This window comes from Sander lucioperca, chromosome 20 (genome assembly GCF_008315115.2).
Source record: "Sander lucioperca isolate FBNREF2018 chromosome 20, SLUC_FBN_1.2, whole genome shotgun sequence".
Taxonomy (NCBI): Eukaryota; Metazoa; Chordata; class Actinopteri; order Perciformes; family Percidae; genus Sander; species Sander lucioperca.
Genome location: NC_050192.1, coordinates 12789851 through 12814446, shown reverse-complemented (window position 1 = coordinate 12814446; position 24596 = coordinate 12789851). Strand labels below are relative to the sequence as shown.

Genomic DNA, 24596 nt, shown 5'->3' with positions numbered 1-24596 from the left:
AGCTTTCATAGGAAAGACATCACATTTGGCAGTTATAGTGACAGTATTTGGTTGAACATACCAGAAAATATGAGAAATCCCTCACCATTTTATTTTCCAGCTAAATGGATGTTTAGAATATAACTCGGTACTGTACATGGATTTGTTTGCTTTACAAGGTTTACCTTAAAGCTGAATGTTTAAACAAAAGGGAATACTTGGAACTTGAAATCATCATGTGGATGAGCACAATAGTTTTTTATTAACTTGATCATCACATACAGTAAACAGACATTAACGTCACAGGCCCACAGTTTGATCATTCATCTTCTGTGAAGTTGATATGAACTCATTCTTTTATTGAGTCGCTTTATTGAGTCCGCGCCTCATTAACCCATTTATTATGGGCATGCAGCACCTCATCCCTCCATTTTTACAGGCGCCAAATAGCCCACACTCCAAGTGATTTTTACTCATGGTTACTCATGCTAAACTTGTATACATTTTTGTATACATTCATTAAGATAATTTCATAAAAATGGAGCAGGCATCAATATGATTTCAAACTACCAAACACTGCAATGTACACAACCATGTAGTTAGAACTTTATTCATTTTTTGATATAAAAAGTGCATATCTTTTGGCATGGCAGTTGAATATGAATGATAGAAAAGATCAATATTGTACACACACAAAGCTCCAAATACACATATAATTACTATGAATGGTCACAATAATGCACAGTTGTTATCATTGCTCAAATATCAACAGTCATTAGACCTTCTACTGTATGACCTATGTATTATATAAAAGCTATCATAACCTCGCAAATAAAATAAATACTGTACACGTCCTTAAAGTGAAACATTTCTTTCCCCACCCTTCACATTCACAGTGGGTATAGAATGGATTAAATGATGCTATACAGTTTTTTTAACATTAGGCGGCAGTATTGTACAAGTGGTGAGTCAGGGAGGAGTTTTTCTTTACATGTGAAAACTGGTGTATGACATCAAGAGATGTGCAGTAGTTCAGTGCAGAGAGATAATGGTGGAAACACAATTGGAACAGTTTTTCTTGCAGCAGTGTCCTGCTCCGTGGTTGCTGTCAAGAAGAATTTACTAGAGCATCAATAATGTAGAATGAACTTGGGAATGATCCAATAGAAATGTATCTCAGGCTGCATATTTATACTGGGATGTTTTATATTGTATAGGCTGATGATACATTAGTGAAGTGTCAGCGAGTGTAATTAAAACGACACAGAAGCTATTACTTGTACACTGCTGCTCAAAGCGTGTTGTATATCACTTCCTGCAGTTTGACTCTGACCACGGCATGAAGTCTTTCACAATGAATTTCAGAGCCACTCAAAACTGTATCATCAGCTCTCATATACCTCACTTGAGTGGCTGCTGTTAATTATGAAACCATTTAGAGCGGAGAAAATGACAGCTCATTAGTTTTTACTACTACTGTGTGCTGTGCGGTGTCTCATCTGGGTTTACAGCGGGAGGCAGCAGGACAGACAGTGGAGAAATGTCAGAGAAACAGTGAACAATCTCTCATGGTAACCCTCTGTATAACATTATGGCCCCTGTAGAAGGCTGGCCTTTAGACTAAATGTGTGTTTTTTTTTTATTAGCCCCTCATCGTTCGTAGTCCATTGTTCTTTAGTATCATCATTTAAATCATACATTTTGAAGGCCACACTCACTGCAATGGGAAAAAGTAATAGCACAGTTAAATTCATCTGTATTCGGCTATTACTGCATTCAAACTGTCTAGGGCATATATTATTTTTCGGTGTACACATATGCATGTGTAAATGTGTGCAAATGCATGATTATGTGCATGTGTATTAGTTTCTGAATATACTTGTTGTTCCATTTTTTTGACTGTCTTTGTGTTTTTCTGTCTATCTGTCTGTCTGATTATATGAATATTTACCTGTCCCCTTAAGGAGCATAGTTCTTGGGCCGTATCATCATCTTGACAGTTTTGAAGGCCTGCCTGTAGTTAGTAGGGTAGTACTCTGTCGACATGTTGTGCCATGTTCCCCAGAAGATCCCGTTTCTGACTCCCTTGTACCTCTTGTGATAGTACTTCCCATTGAGGTTGGCGGACATGCAGGCATCGAACCACCAGCCGGAGCTGTAGTAGGTGCCGCAGTTTCCAGAGGGATACATATCGTTGTCGCGGTCGGGCGTGGAGAAAAACTTCTGGTCATGGTTGAAGTGCTTGTTGAAACTGATGGCGTTCCCAGCTGTCCCACTACAATGAAACATCGATATATATGTTAGATGTAGTCCTTCTTTATGAATACTGGATCACACATGCATGCACGCACAGAATCTAATATTGTACCTGTATCCACTGACAGACAGCCGGTAGCGAAGGAATTCATTGGCCACATAGAACTGGTCGTACTTTGCATACTCCCGAACACCCTCAAAGTCCTCCAGCTCGATGCGCAGGATCATGTCTTTGGCTTTTGTCATCAAGTGGATATGGTCATTGCCCAGCCAGAACTCACCTCTACAGCAGAGGAAAAGTTAGAGGAATGAGGGGATAAGACAAAGCAAAATGAGACATTAATACAACAAGCTTATATCCTTGTACACTTGATTAGAAACTGAATTAACTTATCGCCAGAGGGGAGGAGAGGAAAGGAGGAGATGCAAGGGGAGGGTAGTGTGACAGTAAAAGAAGGCTATGAGGAGATATTCTTTCAGTGGGAGGTTTATACTAGATCTGTAGGCATAGTTATCAAGCCAGGTAACCGTGGTTATTGCCCATAAAAAAAACTCCTTACAGTAGCAGAGAGGAGAAAAGAGAAAATAAGCTGAAATGTGAATCCAGTTTTAGTAGAGGCACTGCGTTAAAACGAAATATTGTCAGTGTGAAAAGGCTGCTCCCCTCCATTTTCTTTGGGACCTGTTTTGCAACTTTTGTCCTAAATCATTAGTTTATTATCTGTTAAAAGGGGTCAGTGATGCATATATATTTTGTTGTTTTAAGGTGCTTACACACCAACCAGACGGCCGACCGTCGGCAGAAAAGGCAGTCGGACTGATCAGTCGGGTCCCCGAGGTCCAAAAAGTGCCTCAGAACACACCGAAGAGACGCCAACTTGAGCATATGCTCTGCGCGTGCGCGAAACGTAATACGTCTCCATAGCAGCAGGCGGCGCTGCTCTGTATTGTTTCCATTAACAGTCCGATTGTTTCCCAGAAAATGAAAACCGGCAGCTGATTGGACGAACGCGTCACGTGGTTCTTTTTTCTCCGGAAATTCACAGCCAGACTGTCATGGCGGCTTGTTCAGAATACGATCTCATATTGTACTAAAATAGTTCACCGAAACGTGTTTCTGAAAACATTTTAAGCGAGAAATAGGCCATGCAGTTGCTGAATCTGTCTTCATTTCAGATCGACAAAGGTTAGTTTAAAAGATTTTCGTCAGATTTTGAGAGGCTCATCCGCTCGTCATTTCCGGGTGAGTCCTGACTGCCCTGTCTCCGACTGAACATGTCGGGTCGGCCAAAATGAACAGACTCGAGTCACCGACCTCGCCAGACGGTCCGACGGCCGATAATCGGCTCTGTGTGTCAGCACCTTTACATGTGATAATCAGTGATGGTGAAAACAGGTGGTGAACAATCACGGCTAGTAAGAACAGGTGGTGAACAATCAGTGATAGTGGGAACAGGACTGTGTGCATGGTTAGGTGCTCTAAGCACTGAGTGACTGGGCACTGTCAAGTTGTGGGAGGAAGGGTAAAACTATTTTGTAACAAATGACTTTCTGTTAAAGTTGGTTCACTGATGGGTCAGTGTGGGTTTCTATAGATGAATTTTTGCAACGTATAAGAGAGGACTGTTGAATTGATGCTTTGTTTCCTATTGTGTATTGTTTTTAAAGATGTGTATCAGTCTAGTTCCCCCCTATGGTTACCTGAGCAGATGGTAGGTTCCAGTTAGGTGAGGCTGAGAAGCCAGTTACAGGCCCACACGTGTTGGGGGGGTAGGTGGCAGCTTGCTGTGAGGTTATGGGTGTTTGGTGTTGATTTTCACCCATCATTTAAAGCTGTTCTTGTTGAACTTTAGGGGCTTTGTGTTTTGCCTGGCTTTCTTTTGTTGTCTTTTAGTTTTGTTAAACCTCTGGTGATTTAGTATTTCACTTCCAAAAAGTTAGGGGACTTCCAAGAGACAAATAAAAAAACATGACATTATCAGGGTTATTTTCTCAGACTTTATTTGAACTCCACCCTCTTCTATGTGGTATTTGAGGCTCCTGCCTTGCATGCAAATAGCATGAAGTTTAGCTTCAGCTTTTTCCATTAAAGTTTGTAAATGATGTAAAAACACAAATACCTCAACCTCCACTATTTTTTCTTTACAGTTACATATAACTGGTTGTCTTTTCAAGCCTCTGAGCAACATCCAAGAGTTTACAGGCTTTAGTTAATAGCGTGTTTCCCCCCCATTCTAAAATATCTTTTGAGAGAATTGATACGCAAGCCCATTACCTGAGGTTCCCGAAGCCTTTCTTATACTCAGCCCAGGTGCGGTTGAAGCTGACAGACCCATCAAGACGCTGCTGTATCATGGTCCATCCACCTCCATAGGACTCCATGTCACAGAAGACCTCAAATGTGCCGTTGCGGGGATCAGGGGTCACACGATACACACCGTTCTTCCTCGTCTCCAACACATTGTAGTCTGAACAGTCCCGAGGGGCTAAGATGACTGCTGGGCGATGGAGAGAAAGGGAGGGGGGGGGGAAGAGAGGGCTGTTTTAAGGGGCTGTTACTGGATGATATTAAATAATATTTTCACTTTGCTCTGGCATTTTTCTCTGCCCCACCAAGAGACAGTTATAGAAACAGTCCCTGAGGCTGAGGAAGACTGAAGAAAGAAAAAGAAAATGCGATACGTTAGCAGGAAACCAGCTTTAAGCATTGTGGAAGTTCTCATTCATGCATTAATTTCCGGGGCAGTCTATTCAAACACAAAACAGTTCAGCATGTTCTTTAACCAACCCTGTTACCAGACTATTCCCCAGTTCCTTGTGTGGATCAAACTAAAGTTCAGCAAGTCATCAAGGATAAAACCAAGTGCTATCTTTCCATAATTCTATCCTCTGCTTCTCAACATGATGTCCCATTTCTGAAAATCACATTCAGTATCAGACTACAACTTGAAAGAAAGTAAGTTAAAGAACAAGGGCCACTGTCGAAGGATAAAAGTCAGTGACCTTCCCCTGTGCTGCACCACAGGCCCATTTCATACAGCTCCACTACTTTCTAAGATCTCTTCAACCATTTCTTTTTAATTTCTTTTTTTTATACCTGCCCACTTATTTAGCTTTCTTCTTTCCCCTGTGTCGCGCTGCAGGCTGCTGACCCCATCCAAAACCAAGGTCCAAAGGCTCCTGTCAGTTAGCATTTGGGAATTGAAAGGAACAGACTTGTCAAAACGTGGGAAAGTGTAAAACTGGATTAGAGAGGCGTACCCCCTCCCTACACGTTTGGCACCCGGGGCCTAAATCATCCTGACATTGGGAAGGCAGCATGTGGACCCCTACTGAGTTAGTTTGACGCAGTCTATTGCTGATACAGTTTTGTCATACTGTTAAATCTGTTTAGTGGCTTGGTATATTATAATAGAGCAAAGGTAGGGGGGACCATACTGATTACATAGGGATCAGGTTTCTTGAATACAGAAAAGTGTTTTGTGGAGCGGAGAAATGTGTGGTCATGCTACTTCCTGGTACCGTTAGTGCGGTGTGGGTTCTCTTCTTTCATGATTAAATGCAAAGGCATTTGTAACTAGTACATGGTGCACATACTAAAAGCAGAGTTTGTCTTTTAAGTTGCTTTGAATCTGGAGCCATCTGTATTTTCTTGTCAAAATACGCAGAATACTTTGTCTGCAAAATGGCTGCAGGTGGTAGATCACTCCACATAGAAAGAAATGTATCCTTGTCACGTTAACGGCTCTGTCGGCACTTGGTTATTCGATCGTCCTGTAAAATCTTTCAGTGTCACCTTCCCTTTAAGTGACTGTAGTTTCTCTACTTCACATCTCCCTCTCCTTATTTGTCCTCATCTGTCTCTCTGCACAGACCAGAGCCATCTCTTCTGACTACCTCTGGCCTCTGTGCCTGACCTAAATAACTCTAATATCAGCCACTTAACTGATGTCCAAATTAATGTTGGCTGATTGGTTGTCTGACTGTTGAGGTGGCTGTTGAGTCAATGGAATGGTTAGTTGGGTGGCTGATTGCTTTGACTGCTTTCTTGCTCGCTTACTAACTTCCATAAAAAGTGGTAGCCTGCTATCTTAAAGGCTGATAACTGACATGCTTATATAGACGACTTCTCGACCAACCATACCACATTGCCTGTTTGGATGACTGCACACAGATAAATTGATGATTGGCATGAAAAGGAAGACAACTCTGTTATCAAGGAAGCATGTTTTGTTACAACTAGTAGACGGCTAAGATTAGCACCTGTAATGGAAGGAAATGTGTATCCAAAGTGATAGTATAATCTTTCCCCACAAAAAACAGCTTACATAGAATACCACTGTCTGTTTTGACAAAAAGAGACTCTCATCAAAAAGCTACACCCTTCCTTTAGGAAGTTGTGTGTCACCACAAGCAGTTCCTGACAGCATGGCGGACGGAGCATCCATTCTTTGTTTATAATTGAGTTAATGTAGCTGAACAGTAACATGAATTGCTATCAATTCACCTTAAGGCCCTAACATGTCTTACAGGAGTGAAAGTAAAGATTAGTGCTTGCAGCAGTGATGGGAATTGGCAAAGAGGGTGAAAGAAATGCTTACAGCACTGAGCTTCTTTTGCACCGTGAGTGATGAAAAGCATCTTGGCAAAGGCACTATTAGTCCTGCGTGATGGTGAAACTGCAATTCTAAATTCACCTAAAATGTATGGGTATTGTGGGCCAGTGTCTTATTAGCTGCATGTTTCTTATCAGCTGCTGCTGTATGTTTTTAGCTTGGAACAAATGAGTTTGGATAAATGGGTGAAAAGTTAGAAAAAAAATCATTTCTGAGCATCCTTAGATGCCTTTCTCTAAACCTACTGAGTGTAAATGTTGTTTGAACTGTGTAGTGTAGCCTATTGAGCTGTGCCAGTGTGGCTGGTTTCTAAATCCTTGCGTATGTCTTGAGTGGTTAACATTTGCTTGCCAATGATCCATCACTACACCTCCTACAGTATCTAGATAATACAGTATCTAAATAAAACTTCACATTTGTTTTATATGATGTCTCCTAAAAATGTTATCTTGATATAATCTCCAAGGTTGTCACCTTAGGTCTGCTTGCTTTTCTTGCTTTGGATGAAAACAGAATTAAAATGGTTTGTACAAAATCATTATCAATTATTTAAAGATTTAGCTACAATTTGGCAGGTGGATTGTTTATTCTCGAGTCAGGGGAACCATTTAGCCATTAATTGATTCACTAGTAAGCACTTTTGACATTGTGATAAACAACCAGTAAACTCTTTTCACGACAAATCCTTTTTTAACTACAATGTAGTGTTCATAGCAAGTAGACATATTAATTCAGTATCTGGTGTTTTTTTAAGATTAAGAGACATCACACTGGAAATAAAATGGGATAGTTGCGACATAAGTAGTGTGAGGAAAGCCTTCTTTTCCGTCTTTAAGATCTAAAATGTTCAGTTCACACATCAATTGTTATACTCATGTTGTGAAACTGCAGAAGTCTTATAATTTGTTGGACTATTCATGGTAACAACAGCTGTTTCTTGTCTGGATTCACTTTAGACACCATCAGGCACGATTACCTAACCTGCGGCGAAATAATTTGCCAGTTCTTAAGTTTAACATGACAGATTGATGTACAAAGACAAGTGTTACTGACCCTGTGTGCCATCCGTGACTAATGTCAGGAAAGCTGCCTACATGACTTCTTGTGGTGTTGTCAAGAGATAATGAGAGCTAGTTGTTTTATGCAGGAATGAGCACTCAAGTGCATGACCTCCAGAGGAAGAGAGAGGTAGGGGTAAGGCACCGGAAAGGAGATTAGAGAGAGTGAGACAGGGAAAGTTATGGCAAGAGAAGAAGTGAAAAAGAGTCGAGATATGAAGGGAAATGGAGAGATGAAGAGCGGATACACTGAGGATGAATGTGTAAGGGAGAGGACAGGATTGAAGGAGAGTTTGAAGGAGAAAGAGGCAAGTTTATGGGGAAAGAAAACGCAGAAGAGAGAAAGCTGGGATTCCCTTCACACCACTGTCCCAGCTAATCTACTTAGAAATAAGCTCACATCTGTTTTCCACATAAAAGCCCCAATATAGTGTCACATTCACATTCACGCATGCAATAATGGGATATTATTCAATTTCAGTCTAAAAAGAGACCTGCATTTTCAACTTTTGCATCAATGTAAAGTGGAAAGTTTGGTATTCTTTGCTAGTTTGCAATTCCTACTGATAACTTTTTACATAGTCTCCATCATGAGGTTCTAATCACATTCATCTCTGGACTTCCTCTTTAAGGAATCGAACCTGAATAGAAACTGTTGCCTTTTTTAAGGTTATTTTTTTAATGTTCACACTATGTAGTCGTGTAGGTGCCAAGTATCTGTCTCTTCCCTCTCCCCTTTTTTTTAAGTGTCTGCATATGGAGAGTAGAGGAAGGCCAAGCCACTTAATTAGTTATATAAGAGGTAATTTGAATTCTCACTCTGACCCCAGTTGTCATATTGCTTCACTCATGTACAGCATGACCTCAACCCAAAGCTATTTTGTGTGGTAATTTTTGTTATGGCTGCACTGAGCTTACTAAGGCTCAACAGTAGTGGACATGAGAAGCTTTTGCAGACCCTCACATAGCATAAAGCTGATGGAAAATTCCTCTTCTCATGATTGTACATAATGTGTTCATATCAGTAATGGAGAAGGCATGTCGCAACAAACCACTGTGTGTAGTTGTCAATGTCATTGTCAGCCTGGAAGATTTCATTTCCCATTTCCCAGAGACAAAGGCTTCATTGGTTGAAGGTGACCACCCAGAGTTGGGTTGTTTATAGTGATTACAAGTCACCATATCCACTTAGGCATGATTGGATAGATCCTATGCCAGAAAATTCAAGTCACAACAACCTTAAACTGCTGGGCGTGTATGGTGTGTACTGGAGTTTCATTACCATAACAACATCTGTGGGAAATTTTAAGGAAATAGAAAATAATAGAGACAAAAAAGACAGAGGGCTTAATGGTGATGCTCAAAAAGATTGAAAAAAATGAATATATGAGAAGACGAGAGGCATCTTTGAAATAGCAAAGATGGAACAGAATAGAATATAACACAGTAGAAAACACATAGAAAGGGGTTTTCGGCGTATAGTAAATAGCTGAGAAGATGGAGAGGGCTTTCAAATGACAGGATAGACCAAAAAAATGGAAGAAAAAGATTGGAGCATGCAAAATACAAAAAAAAAAAATTAAGTAATTTTAGTAAGAGCAGGCTTACACTGAGGGGTGTTCTGTACTGCACACTGGCTAGTGCAGGTGGAGCTGAGTTTGTTGACCACTCCAGTGATGTTCTCCACCCGCCTGTCCACCATAGCCTGCACGTTGTCCATGTTGAGCAGGTTGAGCCCCTCCATACGACCCTGCATAGCTGAGATCTGGCTCCTTGCGTTGCGCAGACTGGCTGACATCCTATTCAGCTTCACCTGGGAAGGGCCAGAGCAGAGGGGAAGGAAATTATTTCTGTGCACAGAATACAAAGCCGGTGGATTACTGAAGTCACCATCCTCCTTTATTGTTTTACCAGCCAATTTGAATTTTAGAATAGAAACAAGTCTGCATGATGGTTGGCCATCTGCCAAAGTGGCTGGGAGAGTCAACAAACTGTCCAGACAGAGCAAAAAAAATACCGCCGTTTGGCTGTTGCCTAACACTGATTCCCCAACCTGTTTACAGTGCCAAGAATTTTCCCTGGTGGATTGGTGCCAGGTAGGACTTTACAGGTCTTTTAACATCTGGCCAGTTTACATTCCAGCTGGGTACATTTGACTGGGCAATTTTAGGTGACTTTGTCACAACGTTTATGTTACGTTTAAATCATGTCTTTAAAGCACATTCTAGTTTAGTTTGTCTAGATCAGTGTCACTAAAATCTTCACAAGGCTGATAATGATACTGGCTTATGGACATTTTAATGGCTTTGATGGAAATACAGAATTGGTGCAGTGCAACAAATGCACTGTTTGTACAGACCTCTAAATAATGTTTATATGGTACAGAATGTGTACTGATTTTACAGTTTGAACAATGCCAAAACTTGATTATGCTAATTTGGATTAGGCTGACAAAACATATACAAAACTTTTATTGACATCAGAAATTCAAAATGATTTTCTAATATATATATATATATATATATATATATATATATATATATATATATATATATATATATATATATATATATATATATATATATGCCCAGGGTCTTTATCTTTGCATTGAACCAAGGGTTTTGTAGTAGTCTTTATTCATTCATTCCTTGTTAAAATCCTGCATTTTCCAATTAAAAGTGTGAGACTGAACTGTGTCTCTTACCTGCATCTCCTGCATAGTGCTCGGGCTCGGTGTAATTTTCCCCAAAATAGAACCATGCCTCAGTCCAGCAACGTCCACAGTAGCTCCAGGGACCATCCCATCTCCCCTCTCCTCTTGGCTGGACCCACCTTGCACGTCCTGTCCTGTCAGGTCCTGTCTCAATTCTTCCTCAGCATCCCTCTGAATGGGGACCTGCATCTGTCCCTGGTCAGCTTGCTGATGTCCAAAAGCTCCGTTGCCCCGTGCCCCACGGCACTCCTGGCATCCGCTCTTTAGCTTGTTGACCACCTCCTTCAGGTTCTGCAGCTCCTTCATCGTCTTCTCCAGCAGCCTGAACTGCTTGGGCAGCTGGATGGTGAGGGGAGGCAGGGTGAGCTGATAAGGGCAGTCCTCCCCCTCGTCTGCCATGGCTCCGGAGCTCCCACACTGGCCCGAGGGTCTCAGTTTAATGGGGCAGGAGGTGGGAGTCCCAGATTCAGATCCCAAAGAAAATTGTCCTTTAGCGTCCCATCTCTGGTGTGAGTTGACAGGGAGGTCTGCTGCCCTGCTGGCGTGTGGCACCAAGGTGGCTGTAAGCAGGAGAGTGGTACAAACGCAAAGCACAATTGTCCTCATTTTTCTGTGTTAATATTGTAAAGGAGAAATAAATGTGTGTAAAGTGAAAGTGTCTGCAACTGCCTCTGATATAAACTCAAAGTGTCTGAATGCGTATAGTAGTGTGTGTGTGTGTGTGTGTGTGTGTGTGTGTGTGTGTGTGTGTGAGCGTATGTCTGTGCCCGCAGCTGCAGATTCTAAGTAAGTATGTGTATGTATGTCCAGTATCCTATTGGTTTTAAGAGTGTATGTGTGTATGAGCGCAGCTTGCAGGAGGGAGAGCGCAGGGGAACTGCCGCTGCCTCAGATAGCTGTGTCATTAATATCAGAACGAGGGAGGGAGAGAGGGAGGGTGCTGAGTTAGAGAGGATGGGAGGGGCTATACTGTTGCGTAATGCACAACACCATATCAGCAGCATTGTGTAAAACCACAGAGATTCAGACATGTTTTGGGAGTTGGCAGGAGAGAAAGAAAGAGGGGGAAGAAAGAGAGGAAGGGAGGGATGTAACGAGAGAAGGTGGGTCCTTTGCCTGCATTACATGGTACCATCCTGCCTCACTCTGAAGTCTGCTCATTTCCCTGAAGAGCCAAATGACTCAGTACACAGGAACTATCCACTCAACTGATGTTAGGGTGATGTTTTTTCCACGCTGTGCTGTTTTATGATTTCGGATGTTCGTTCGCAGTATAAAATTTAAAGGCCTCATCCTCCGACCCAGTTCAGTTTCAAAAGCCAATTAGGCTCAGCTGGGCACAATGTAAAATCTTTAGTTTGCCAGCAGCAACAATAAAGAGAGTTTGTTTCAATTGGTACAAACAACTCTTTTTTTTATTTACAAGGCTTACTCAGGTTTTTTCCAAATTAAGCAACAGAATCATCAGACTTCAGAATCAGTTTTTCCTGAATCCCGATGTAATACAGGTGCAGCTGGCACAATTAACTCAGAATAGATAAAACATTAAAATGAGTAAAGCCAAATCAATTTCAATAAGATGTGTTTTGATGGATAAATAGCACTTCAAAAAGAAAATATAGCCCACATCTCATTGTATCTTCAATGGTTTCCTATATCTTTTTTGTTACAGTGTTCTTTCCTGATACAATACTTTCCTGTGGTGTTTAAGGAAAGTTTGGACAGAGTTTAACCTCTCTGCATCTAAAGCATGAACAAATATGGAAATTCAAAAGTGATTTCAAGCCAACAGCAGCAGGTTGACCTGCAGCATGTCACTAAAAGAAATGCAAAATAAAACCCATATTTTTAAACCCAAATGGCTCTACTCCCCTCACAGGCTGTCAGTGTGGATATCATTAATTGAAACTGCTGGCTGCTGCTGTGCTCTTTATTTATTTTGTGCTGCTTAATGATTCTCTTGCATTTAGCACTGTGTGAAATAGGCTCCAGTTTTTTTAATGAAGGGAACTGGGACATTTTTGTAGCACATTGTTAGCACATAGTTACAATAAACAAAGCATCAGAAATGTCTTGTTTTGGGACCCCCTTGAAAACAAAATGATACATCTCAAGGCGTTTATACCAATAGCAACATCCCTAAGAACTTTATTTCCCCACATGACAATTCTTATTTCACTTGCCTCCTCCATAAGAAGACCAGATATCAAAAAACAACCAACATACCTCAATATTGCAGATATTGGCTGACAGACAAGTTTTGACCCAGCCTTCTCGTCCTCACCACTCCATTCTGTGGTGAAGTTACACAATGGCTGACTATAAAATGTATTAGAACTTTAATTGCTGTAATGTCACCATTGATGGAACAGATAATAACATATTTATGAACAATACACTTGTTTTTTGCCTGTAATGATGATGTGGTAATGTGGTCATTTTTGGTGGTTTTTAGATTGAAATTGCACTCATACTCGCCCACAAACATTATTTATACCTTGGGCAATTTCATGGAGTATCCTATAGAAATGATTAAGCAATGCAAGCTATTAAAACTAATTGTTTATTCTGCAGAGTGAACAATTCTTAGCTTTGGATCCTCACCCAGTGACATTTACAGTCTGGATGTTCCCCTACATGCCCTGGGTCCTGTTATAAACTCGTATTAAGTTCATTAACTTGGCACTGATTATTTGTTTCTAGGACATGGCTATTGTTCCAGTATATTATGGGATTTATAACCACAGGTCATGTAATTGGATTTTTTTTTTATGGGGCGTTTGGAGCGTCTCATGGACATGTCCTATTTCTTGAGAAGTGACACAGTTTCGGATAATTGATTTCATCTACTGAAGTTGCTCTCAGCCCTGAAAGAGGAACACGCCAGAAAGGGAAATATTACAGCACAAAACTTTTTCTAACAAAGTGATTCAATTTAGCTGTAGGCTCAACTCCAGTTCAGTCAATATACGCACATAAAGGCATAGATACACACAAAGAGGGATGGTGGTTCTCTCCATCACACAGCGGTATCCAGCACTGTGCCTCTGTGGTCATTATTCTCTCCCTGAAGGTATAAGAGTATTAAAGCCCACAGGTTGTTTTTGTTATACACTTCACATACCTGCTGCCACACACTCAGATTACTGGAGGGTTTATTGCTGCAGTACAGATCACATGCTTGGGGGGAGTAGATGGACAGGTCCATGTGCCTGCATAAATATCTTCCAGTGATTATCTCTATCGCACTTCAAAGATGGTCTGCCACATGTGAGCCTTATGCAGCCACCCTATAAAAGCCTCCAATACTCTATACCGCTGAAGATAAGTCTTGGCACCAGAATTAGAGAGGCTGCCTGAAACCGCTTCACGCTGCTTCCCTCAGATAAATGCCCAGTGTATGGCCAGAATGTCTGTTGCATCGCTGGTATGCTGAAAACACAACACTGCCCATATTTGATGGTGTTATTTAGCCTCAAATTCTGTTTTGAATCGTTATTTTGTTTCAGTGCGATGAGATCATTTTGCATGTTCCCGTAATATTCTTTTTTTTTTTAGGAGTTAATATTAGATTACATGACAAGTTGCAGTTAAAAAATCAATCCGGACCAGATGACCCACTTACCATTTCAAGATGTAAGAGTGAGAGATTTAACCAAATATCAACATGTTTTAAACACAGATCATTTAATACTTGTCAGGTGTTTTGCTTGTAGTGACAAGACCTTGGGTGACTGCTAATGCAGACTGACTGAAAAGCATCTGAATGAATCATATTAACGAGAGCCTTAATCTATATCGTTCAGAACATCCATATCTCTGTCCTTCAGCCCTTGGAACGTGGTCCAGTACTTCCGAGCACGTTTGACAATAGCTAGATAAACAATATAATGGAATGAATCTAAAAACATAATTGACTTGACTATACCTAATGTTTGAAGTTGGCTGTGTGTGTGTGTGTGTGTGTGTGTGTGTGTGTGTGTGTGTGTGTGTGTGTGTGTGTGTGTGTGTGTGTGTGTGTGTTTGTGTGATCAGAGCGTCTGTGTGTGTTCATTGCCATTAGATTACCTGCTACACAGTCTGATCTGAGATATCCTCAATTCTGCGGCTCTTTGATACAGACAAGGCTATCCCTCATTACTCCTCACTCTACCAGCCTGGCTCTGAAGATAAGAGGGAACAACACCGGTCTTCTGTTTCTATCAGTGTTTACACACACACAACTAAGTTGCCGCAGACAGAAATTTAACAACTCTTTGTGATAATTTTCCCTTTTTGCAATGCTGTTGACCTGATATCTTTCTCTTTGCTGTGTTTTGTTTTGTTTTTACCAAGGTTTCACAGCTGTGTATCTTTTTTATCAACTCTCATCCAGAACTAATGGTACCTGTAATCTACCTATCGTTATGTATGGGTCATTCTCAATGATTTTTCTTCCCATTTTGAGATTGCAGATAGTTGGAGGTTCGTTTTTATACTGATTGTGAACGGGTGTTCTGATATTGTGATATCTGCTGTGATGATTAAAGTTTATTCAGCCCAACTTGGGTTAAATCTTCTTTACAGACATCAGGGAGTTGGGCTTTGTTGTTTTTTTCATACAACGGTAACCGAAGTTTGAGCATGGAACAGCAAAAATAAAGCAATTTAAAAAAAAAAAAAAAACTTATATATGAAATTTGGAACTCTTTTGGAGTCTGCAGTGATTTAGTTTTCAAGTTCTGGAACTTAATTATGTCACTAAACAATATTACAAAAGTGCTTACTGATCAGAATTGCAGGGTTCAAAGCAATATCATCCTATTGAATATTCTGTCTGGAAAAAATGGCAACAAGAGATTTCCACAGAATGTGATTTTCTATTAATATCTTAGCTTTTATACAGCCAGCTCTGGGTCAGATCAAAGACTTTGAAATGGTGCATCCTGAGCTGGCACACCCATGCAGGAGGATTTGTTGCCAACTTAGCTGAGTGAAGCCAAGTTTAGGACTGCTGTAATGTCTGGCTGTAGCTGGACTCTTCAGATGTGGATGATTGACACCGGGGGAAATTTGTAAAAACCCAGCCAACACTCTTTTGCTGATGGGAGTTTTTAATTGTTAAGAGTTACTAAAAAACATAAATAATCAATTATATTGGGTAGTACCTGCTGTTTTTTCATGTCCATTGTAATATTTCTGTTTCCATGCTCCTCAGTTGCTATCATTGGGCAAAATCAGCCAGACCAAAGTAGCCAAACTGAAATCCAGCTACAGGCTACTCCATGATACTCTGAAGAGGTATGTATTCCTGTTGAAACACAAGTTCATTTGTCACCCTCATAATTGTGTGTTATATTTTGAAGGTGCATTATGACTGCAAAGATGTTGATAATACAGCATAGCAGAGAAGTTCAATTCTTGTGACAGCCAGAATGTGTCCAGTGAAAGTGTCCTTGAAGAAAACTTTAACTCCTCATCAGGTCTAGTTGTGCTGCTCGTATATACCGTTGAAAAAGTGTGGAGGTAGCATCTGTGACAAGCCACTGGCTTCTGAAGAGACATTTTGATTGGGGTCACTTCTCACTCAGTTAGTGGAGCCAGTAATCCTAATTTGAGCAAAGAGGTGAAAGCAAGGTTGTAACTGAGGCAGTACTAACCAACACAACTGACTGTAATAGGCTAAGACACAGGTCAATCAAAAATGTAATTCTTTTTAAGCTTTATTAAATCCTTAATGGAACACTGATTCTACACATCGCCATCAAGGCACACACTAGGTAAAGTGAATTTATAACTTTTGAGACCCCAGTTTCTTGTGGAAACAACTAATCTCTGTGTAATTTCTTGTAAAAACAAGAAAACAATCTGAATGTACACATTACATCTAATTGGCTCAGTACTAAAAAGTCTATCATGGAAATCATCAGCTGTATGTTTACATATTGTACCACAGCTTTTTTTGAAAAATCAGATTCAGACAAGAGTTAAGGCTCTTTAGATTATTTGTTTTATATGATTTGCCATTTAACTAGGGTTTCTATGGATTCATGTTATAGCTATTGGTTAGTTTTACTGAAGAGTCATGAGATCCAGTGAATAGTGATGTAAAAGAACATGAAAGCTTGCGATAACAAGTAGTTCTTGAAAAGCAGAGGGTACTGTCATGTTTTCATGTGGAAATAATGACGTAACGTTGTCAGTCTACAGTTTTACCCGTGTTTTGGACTGTTAGAAAGTATGTATATGTACCCAGCAGTTAGGAAAAAGTATCTGTCTACTGCATATCACAAACTTAAATCATTGTTTCATCCAATAGTACCCAGGATTCTGAGATCCACCTTTTGGGAGAGGCAAAGAGGTGTCGTGCTGAGTTGGAGAGGCTGCAGGATGAGCTGGAGAGAACAGAGGAGCAGAGCAACTCTGAGGAGCCTGAGACTGAGGTCAATGAACTGAGGCAAAAGCTCCACCAGGCATACAATGAACTAAAAGCTACTGAGGACAGAGAGTACAAGACACAGCACAAACTGAAATGGTGAGCTGTGTATACACGTACACACTTTATTATTGTAATCACTCATGCTGCAAGTTTAATTTTCAGTCAGATATTGTATCAAATGAAAATTATCTATAAAAAAAATCTATTACAAACTTCTCTCAAAACAGCTTTTTTCTTTTCGTATCACTGAAACATTGTTATCAGAAGAAAAAGTACCAGGTTTGAGTGGATATTTATGTTTGCTCTGGATGCAACGTGTTTACTTGTCTGAGCTCTTCACACTGGTTAGTTTTTGCGTCAGTCCTGGAGTCTGTTTCTGTTCCTCTCCTCTAATCCTTTCCTTTAGCTCCCATGAGTCTCTTTTCTCATCGCAACCAATTTTCCTCTACAGGTTTCTCTTTTCCTTCCCCTAACTCACTCAACACCACTAACAGTGTGTCCAACGAGTCAAACACCCACAGAAATGGAAAATAACTCGCTCGACTATCCCACTTTTCTGTACACAAACTTTTCTTTTCAAGGGCCAAAGGGAGGTTACTGCAACATTGCTGCTAAGCAACATGAAAACATGCACCAGTGGTTCCCAAACATTTAGGCTTCTGACCCTTGAAAACAAAGCAATGTCTACTTGTGACCCCTTGTTACAGGTTGCATATGTCACAGAGCAATTTTCTTTTCCTTCGTCGATGTAATAAAGTAAAAAAGTTAAATCAACCAGTAATCCACAAGACAAAAAGCAAAAGCTAGAAAATGCAACACTTTCTGAAGAACATTTTGCAGGTACAAAGACTGTGAACAGGTCAAAATATTAGTTGATGTGTTGTGTGTGTAAGATGTTGAATATGAGTTGCAAATTGAAGCACTTAGAGCAGTCAAATGTCATTTAAATAGATGAAAGCAGTTGAAATGCCATTTGAAATGATGAAAGCAACTGAAATTTCAGGTAAAAATAGGCGCCAACATGCAAATTTCTATGCCCTGTAGTCAGTCAAATTGTCAGACTGAGATGAAAGTAGTTGAACTGTAAACTATGAAAGCAGTTGAAATATCAATTGAAGATGAAGCACCTGAGATAGTTTCCTGTGTGCAGTGTAAATAGTTAAAGTGTCAGTTGGTGTGTAAGCAATGACAGCAGGTAAACTATCCCTTGGGGTATGTGAGCTGTCAGTTAAAGGGTACCTTTTGGTCACTGTCCATTGATGTGTGTCTGTTGATACTGAAAGCAGTTGAACTGTCAGTTGAATGATAAGCAATGCAATCATTTAAATCAGTTTCAGTGTAGCACTGAAAGCAAGCTTTTAAGATCTCTTTTCTTATTTTTCCTGCATTGCATTCAACCCTGGATTGCGTCAGCAATATGAAACCACTCACAGCACGTAAACTCACCACTGTATTGCAAATATATGATCTGTAGGATACAGTGATTTTTAGTGCAGAGCACACACAATGAGGCAGAGATTTGAAGGTCCAGCCGTAATTGAAATATTAAATGGAAACCACTTACAGAGCATTCTCAGAGGATGCTGTAATAGACAGGTTTGGACACTGAGTGTGCATATTGTTTGTGACAGCATTTTGGTGGTGAGCTCTTGTCCTCAGGTTCTCATCATTTATGTTTCTCTTTCATCTTTCTGCCCTTTCTTTCTTTCCCTCCAGCCTCATATTTCCCCCTCTTTCTGTCTTTTATTCAGTTCTTTTTACCTCTCCTCTCCCGACCAAATGGCCAGCGGTTTGCATGTGATGAGCAGATGCTCATCATGCATCACCCTTTATCTTTAGCCAAAGAGATACACAGGAATTCAGCGCTTTTTCCAGTCACATATTTTAGCATTCATGCAGCTTTCTCTGTATATCAGTTAATATCCAATATATCAACTTGTCAGGAAGATTAATATCATTTACTTTGTGAAACGTGTAGCTGTACACTATGTGCTATTGTAAGGTTTTTCACAATGACAAAGCTGACTCAAAACTATTTCATACAAACTTTAATCAACTGCACAAAAAGCATCTGCTGCAGGGAGATGAAAAATTCATAGAAATGATGTTTTTATATGCACGTTTATACTGTGTTAGGTACTTTATTTATGATTCTGTGTTGTATGTATGAGAAAGCTTGTGTATACTGGTTCTTTTATACATTATGTGTGTCTACGGCATACTGTAGCATTTAGATCTTTTTATTCACTCACTAATACTAGAAAGCTTTCAGAGCAACTTATGCAAAGCTTTTGACACCCATTGCATCCTTTTATTTTTGGTGTTTCCTCTTTCAAGTAACAAGAATTTGGTTTTGGTTACCTGGAAACTCCACACCAGTATATTTAAAAAAAAATGTAAATACCCATTCCTCTAATCACATTCCTCTTTCTGTTTAACCAGGAACTGAAACAGGTTATTTATTTCTGTTAATAACACGTTTTGTTTGGTTGTTCAACTTTTCCCTTCCTCTCCTTTACCCCGCTCTCTTCTTCTCACCTCACCTCACCTCGACCCTTACTTATGCAGTCTGCGGGAAGAGAAGCAGTATCTGGAGAAAGAGAATGAGATTCAGCCGAAACCTGCTGTAAGTTCATTATTGCACCATCCGGGTGTAGTTTTAGAGATGTGGATTACTACTGCAACAACTGTCTTCAGAGAGGATAAATATGAGTTTTACTTTAAGCCTCCATCCAGACTTAATCCCTCAATATTAAGATTTGCCATTGGCTCTTTTTTGGAGCCATTTGAAACATTTTATATTACAATCTCCCATTCAGATAAAATGATGGCATACGAGTTTAAAAAGCTTTAATCCTTGTTGCAGATGGAGAGAGGTTTTTAACTTTCGTTTAAGGAAAAAGAAATGAAGCTAGTAACGACTGGTAATCATTCACAACGGCATAAAAAAAACGCATAACAAAGCAGTAAAATGTATTATTTAAAAGTAAAAACAAATATACCCTTACAATATACAGACATCAGAGCCTATAATAGGCTGTCTTTGGACAGTTTCTGATACCACACTCGCTTCCTCTATGAATCTCTGCTCACACTGTATTATAATATACACAATTCTCTGCATGCTATATATAATTAAAGGAACATATTTACAGTGAAAAATAACAATCATATCATACTTGAATCCCAATATCGTCTTGATTTCGACACTGCAGTACTTTGAAGGATGCCATTGGTCATATTAATATTGTATTACGTTCATTATTTAGACTAAAGTCTAACACAATGTAGTGCTGTTTGAGCATATCCAACACTTGGATGACCAGCACTAAAACTCAGAATGTGTTAAATAAAATCAAGAATGTTAACAGAATTAGGGAAGTCTTAAGAAGGAATTTATTCACAATTCTCTAATCATCATCAATCAATCAAAATTCAGTCGCCTGGTCTTCTTATGGCAAAAGAAGGTTAGATTTTGAGCTTTGTAGAGCTTGTTGAATAAATTCAGCAGCTTTAATTAACTTTCAGCTTTTGAATACTTTGGGGGTTCTGTTATGCAACTACCATTTAATTACTGATCGCATTAACACAACATTCCAAATCTACTACAGTTCTGCTTTCAATACCTTTAGAACAAGTGACACAAGCCGGTTTGCTTCTCTATACTGTAGGGAGCCATGATTGCAGTGCAGCATTTTGACTGCTCAACATGAATTATCGAGTATGGCAGTATTGTGGGCACAGCACCAGGACTCATGAACAATTCTTAAAATGTAAAACATCAGAAGTGTATGGTCAAATAATATTCATACAAGCAATTCCTTCTTCTGTTTATTTGATTAGCAGAAGCTGCTGCCTTTACTTAAAAAGTAGCAGACGTAACATAGTGTATGTGTAAAGGGGCCTTTCTATTTGTTATTGAAACAACAAACAATGTGCCTTCTTCTCTATCTGTCACACACAAACACACTTGTCAAATATGATTAATAAGCTATGTGTTTCATTATAGAGTCCTCACATACATTTTTAATTAAACTAGCTTCAGAGTGCATTGCATTTATCAAGTTGAAGTGATAACAGCTGGTTTAGTTGCAGTTGTTTACATTCATACTCAGACTAGAACTAGTACTAGCACTGAAAAATGTGTTACCACTTAAACAACTAAAAGACTTTTATTTTTCATCAATTAGAAGACAGTTTATGAGTCTTAAAAAACAAAAATCCATGTGCAAAGCAAAGGCTGTCGGAACTGACAGAGTTTGGATGAGACACTAAGAAATGAGAGGAAAAAAACATTGGTATTTTGCCTGTATGCTGAGCTCAATGAAATTGTCATCATAGACCTGACATGCTTGATATGTGATCTAATGTTCATGCTGCGGGTGTGTCCTCCAGGAGCTGGAGAGCAGAACAAAGGCCCTGCAGGACAAATATGAAGATCTGAGGAAAGAGGTTTCCCAGAGACAACTGGAAGTCAGGTATATTATCTAGCTGTTGTTCAGTGAGCAGGGCACACATGCAGTTTGCTCACGTTGCCCTGCAGATTGAAACAGGTGTACATATTTACTCTGTGGAGCTCTTCATGGCGTTGCCTTTTTGTGCTTCTTTATATCTTTTCAGGTTCATTTGGTGTGCTCTCATTGTCCGTTTTAATAAGAAGCGGTGCAGCTGAATCTTTTAAGTGCTGTTAATCAAAATTCTTCTGATAATAAGCGTTCTTTTTGTGCATATCTTGCCCTCTCCCTGCACAGAAGTCTGACAGAAGATGTGGAAACCCATGAAACGCAGATATTGAAAGAACAGAAAGAGCTGGAGGACATGATGGAGATCATAGAGCTCAAAGAGGTGTGTGTGTGTGTGTGTGTGTGTGTGTGTGTGTGTGTGTGTGTGTGTGTGTGTGTGTGTGTGTGTGTGTGTGAGCGCGTGTGTGCGTCAGTGGGCATAGCTTACAGCACACCATCAATTAAATAACAAATCTTGTGCTTTCTTACACGTGTGTGTGTGTGTGTGTGTGTAACAAGGCTGAGAAAGCCCAGCTCATCAGCATCCCTGACCAGGTTTTAAAGGAGATTGAAAGGAAACGCTCGAAGAGGGAGTAAGTACATGTAACCCTTCAATGTTTGTTATTGGGGAAGAGCAGAAAGTTAACATTTCAAAGACCAGAAAGAAAAATAGCTAGTAAGGGTGCTTCAGTGAGACACAAGAAGAAAAGACAGCAGAAACATCTTTTGAAAAGTAAGTCACTCTCTGTCAGTTGGCTCAAATCATTCCTTCGTCTTGATCTCCTATACACAAAAGAACTGGATGAGCTCTGAGTTATCATACTGTAGTTATCCTAATGGAAAGCGCAATTGTTTTTGCTCAGTGTAAACTTTTGATCAGACCTGATATTTAACAGAAAAAACAACCTTTTCAAAACTGAAACTAAATATTAGTTTCTAAATGAATTCCCCTGCAAGAAGCATCACTTTCCAGGTTTATACTTGTTATGCGGTTTTCTCTCTGTAACATATCTTTCCAGCCACATGCTTTTTTCTGCACAGTAGGCTTTGCTCTGTGAAAAGGAAATATGAGGAACTGAAAAACTGGGCAACATTTGTAGCAACAGTCAAATTTGTCTCGAGAATTAAAAGGTTTCAATCCCTCTAATTTAATTTAATTAAAAAAGAAACATGCCAAACATGTGCATCCGACATCATTAATCTTTGTATTCAAGTGCAGCTGCAGTCAAAAGCCTCTTCATCATCAGAGAACTGCACTGCAGTCTCTTTTATGTTTATTTCAAATTAAATTTGGCTTGCAAGTGATGCAGTGGAACTGTCTGTATGAGCCATGTGAGCTGTGACTTGTAATCTGAAATTCACAAAGCTGAGGGGTACTGTGGGGTGTATGTAAAAGATGGATACACACATGCTGTTATTTCATAAGATATGCACTCTTACAGTGCAAGTGAAGAGCAATACACAGACACTCTTGGCCTTATACTTACACTTGTTCTTTGTATGTTTTGGATTTTCTATCAACCCCCCTAAACACATTAGATCTGCAATGAAGAAGATAGAATCATTAAATACAGATATTTCAGAAATGGAGCAGCAAGTGAAGGAGGTGGACGAGCGTAACCACTCCCTGAGGTCGAAGAAAAAGGACTTGAATGAGGAGATGGAGGGCCTCAGGGCCCAAGTAGATGCTAGTCAGAGGGAGTGCAGACAGCTGCTAAAAGAGCAGGAGGTCAACAGGGAGGAGGAGGCTGAATTCATGGGGAACAGGTATAAACTTCTTTTACAGTCACAGTCAAAAATTGACATTATGGAGAAATTGTTTTAGTCTGAGGATAGGCTTTTGCTGTGTGTTTTCAAGCATGTCATTGTGTGTTTTTTCATCACCAGAGGTATCCTGGAAATGAAGTTGCAGAACATTATGTTCGACAGGAAGCACCTGTATGAGAGCCAATCTGTGCAGCTCAGGGAGAAAAATAGGTACAGAGTAATGTCAAACTGAGCTCCATTACACATGTAAATGGGTCCCCTCATATCAACACACCTCAATAATTACACACTGTGTGTAAAGGCTATTGCACTTATACTTGTACACCTAAAATATACAGTAAATACGTGTTCTTTCATATATATTTGACATTCAGTCAAAGAGCTTGTGGTTTTAGTTTTGTCAGCATGTTGCTGTACTTTTCAGTATGCACACAGAATGTTTCTGGGAATAGTTTAAATATTTTAGATATTTAACATATATTTAATTTGTTCAGAGCATTTATTTAGCTGCATTCTGCTGCTGTATGTTTGACAGGAATGTATATAATGAGCTTCATTTTGAGTTTCCTCATTTTATGTAAGAGTCACAGCCTTGTGAAAATGATAAATATTTAAAAGGTTTCTCCTCAGGCAGATGCAAGCCCTCAAGAGGATGGAGCATGCGTTGACCATGGCCACTGAGCAGCTAGAGCACACGCAATCTATCTACAATGAGTTACGGGCACAGGTGACCTGTAGATTATTACTTTCAATAGTAATAAGTATAGAAGAAACATCTGCTCCAATTTTAGACAGTTGGAGTATTCATGAGTGGTCTGGTGTTTTTTAGCACCTGAAGGCTTCTGTTATTTTGTATGTATGAACATTTTTTTATACAACCAGGACCTCTAATTGCTGCTTTACCAGTAAACCTCACAATGTTCAAACACGCACTCCTCATTATGTTTTTACTGATATTGGCAATTGGTTTGGAAAACTGGCCTAGAAAAAAACACAGGTATGGGAACATTTTGAGTGTAAATGTCACGGTGCCAGTAATCAGCACATTAAATCGTTAATCTGCTTTACACCAGAAGCACTTTTCTATTCTTGAGCTTCCTGTAATTTTACTGATGTTTATAGTTTTTAAAACGAAAGAAGAGGAGAGCGAGAGTCATGGGAAATGCATCAGCACATCTCACAAGCACATAACTCTATGAAAGGAAATCACAATGACACATCAGGGAATTCACGCATTAAGGAAAAATTGAAAACAAAGCAGTTGTACAATATGATTCATTCATTTCC

At 39.7% G+C, this 24596-nt stretch overlaps 2 protein-coding genes across 5 annotated transcripts in view; one reads left to right on the top strand and one right to left on the bottom strand.

Moving 5' to 3' along the window:
• Nucleotides 1–24596, top strand: part of ccdc146 (coiled-coil domain containing 146) — a 48364-nt gene that overhangs the window by 1475 nt on the left and 22293 nt on the right. For both annotated transcript variants that reach the window (XM_035995926.1, XM_031284739.2), the window contains exons 3-11: nt 15820–15902; nt 16921–17136; nt 19609–19666; nt 21436–21518; nt 21792–21885; nt 22062–22135; nt 23082–23309; nt 23430–23519; nt 23940–24036. In XM_035995926.1, the coding sequence (XP_035851819.1) occupies nt 15820–15902; nt 16921–17136; nt 19609–19666; nt 21436–21518; nt 21792–21885; nt 22062–22135; nt 23082–23309; nt 23430–23519; nt 23940–24036 (1023 nt within the window). The remainder of the gene's footprint in view (nt 1–15819; nt 15903–16920; nt 17137–19608; nt 19667–21435; nt 21519–21791; nt 21886–22061; nt 22136–23081; nt 23310–23429; nt 23520–23939; nt 24037–24596) is intronic.
• fgl2a (fibrinogen-like 2a) lies at nt 205–11517 on the bottom strand. Of its 3 annotated transcripts, XM_035995928.1 has the most exons (6): nt 10614–11517; nt 9518–9722; nt 4511–4733; nt 2348–2518; nt 1931–2254; nt 205–1696 (listed from the first exon to the last, which is right to left on the bottom strand). In XM_035995928.1, exons 1-5 carry the CDS (start codon nt 11226–11228, stop codon nt 1939–1941), a joined length of 1530 nt encoding a protein of 509 aa, XP_035851821.1. In that variant the 5' UTR covers nt 11229–11517; the 3' UTR covers nt 205–1696; nt 1931–1938. The 3 variants fall into 3 exon arrangements, with proteins under 3 accessions (XP_035851821.1, XP_035851820.1, XP_031140606.1); XM_035995927.1 differs by having other exon boundaries at nt 211–2254; XM_031284746.2 differs by lacking the exon at nt 205–1696 and having other exon boundaries at nt 1939–2254; nt 4511–4730; nt 10614–11510.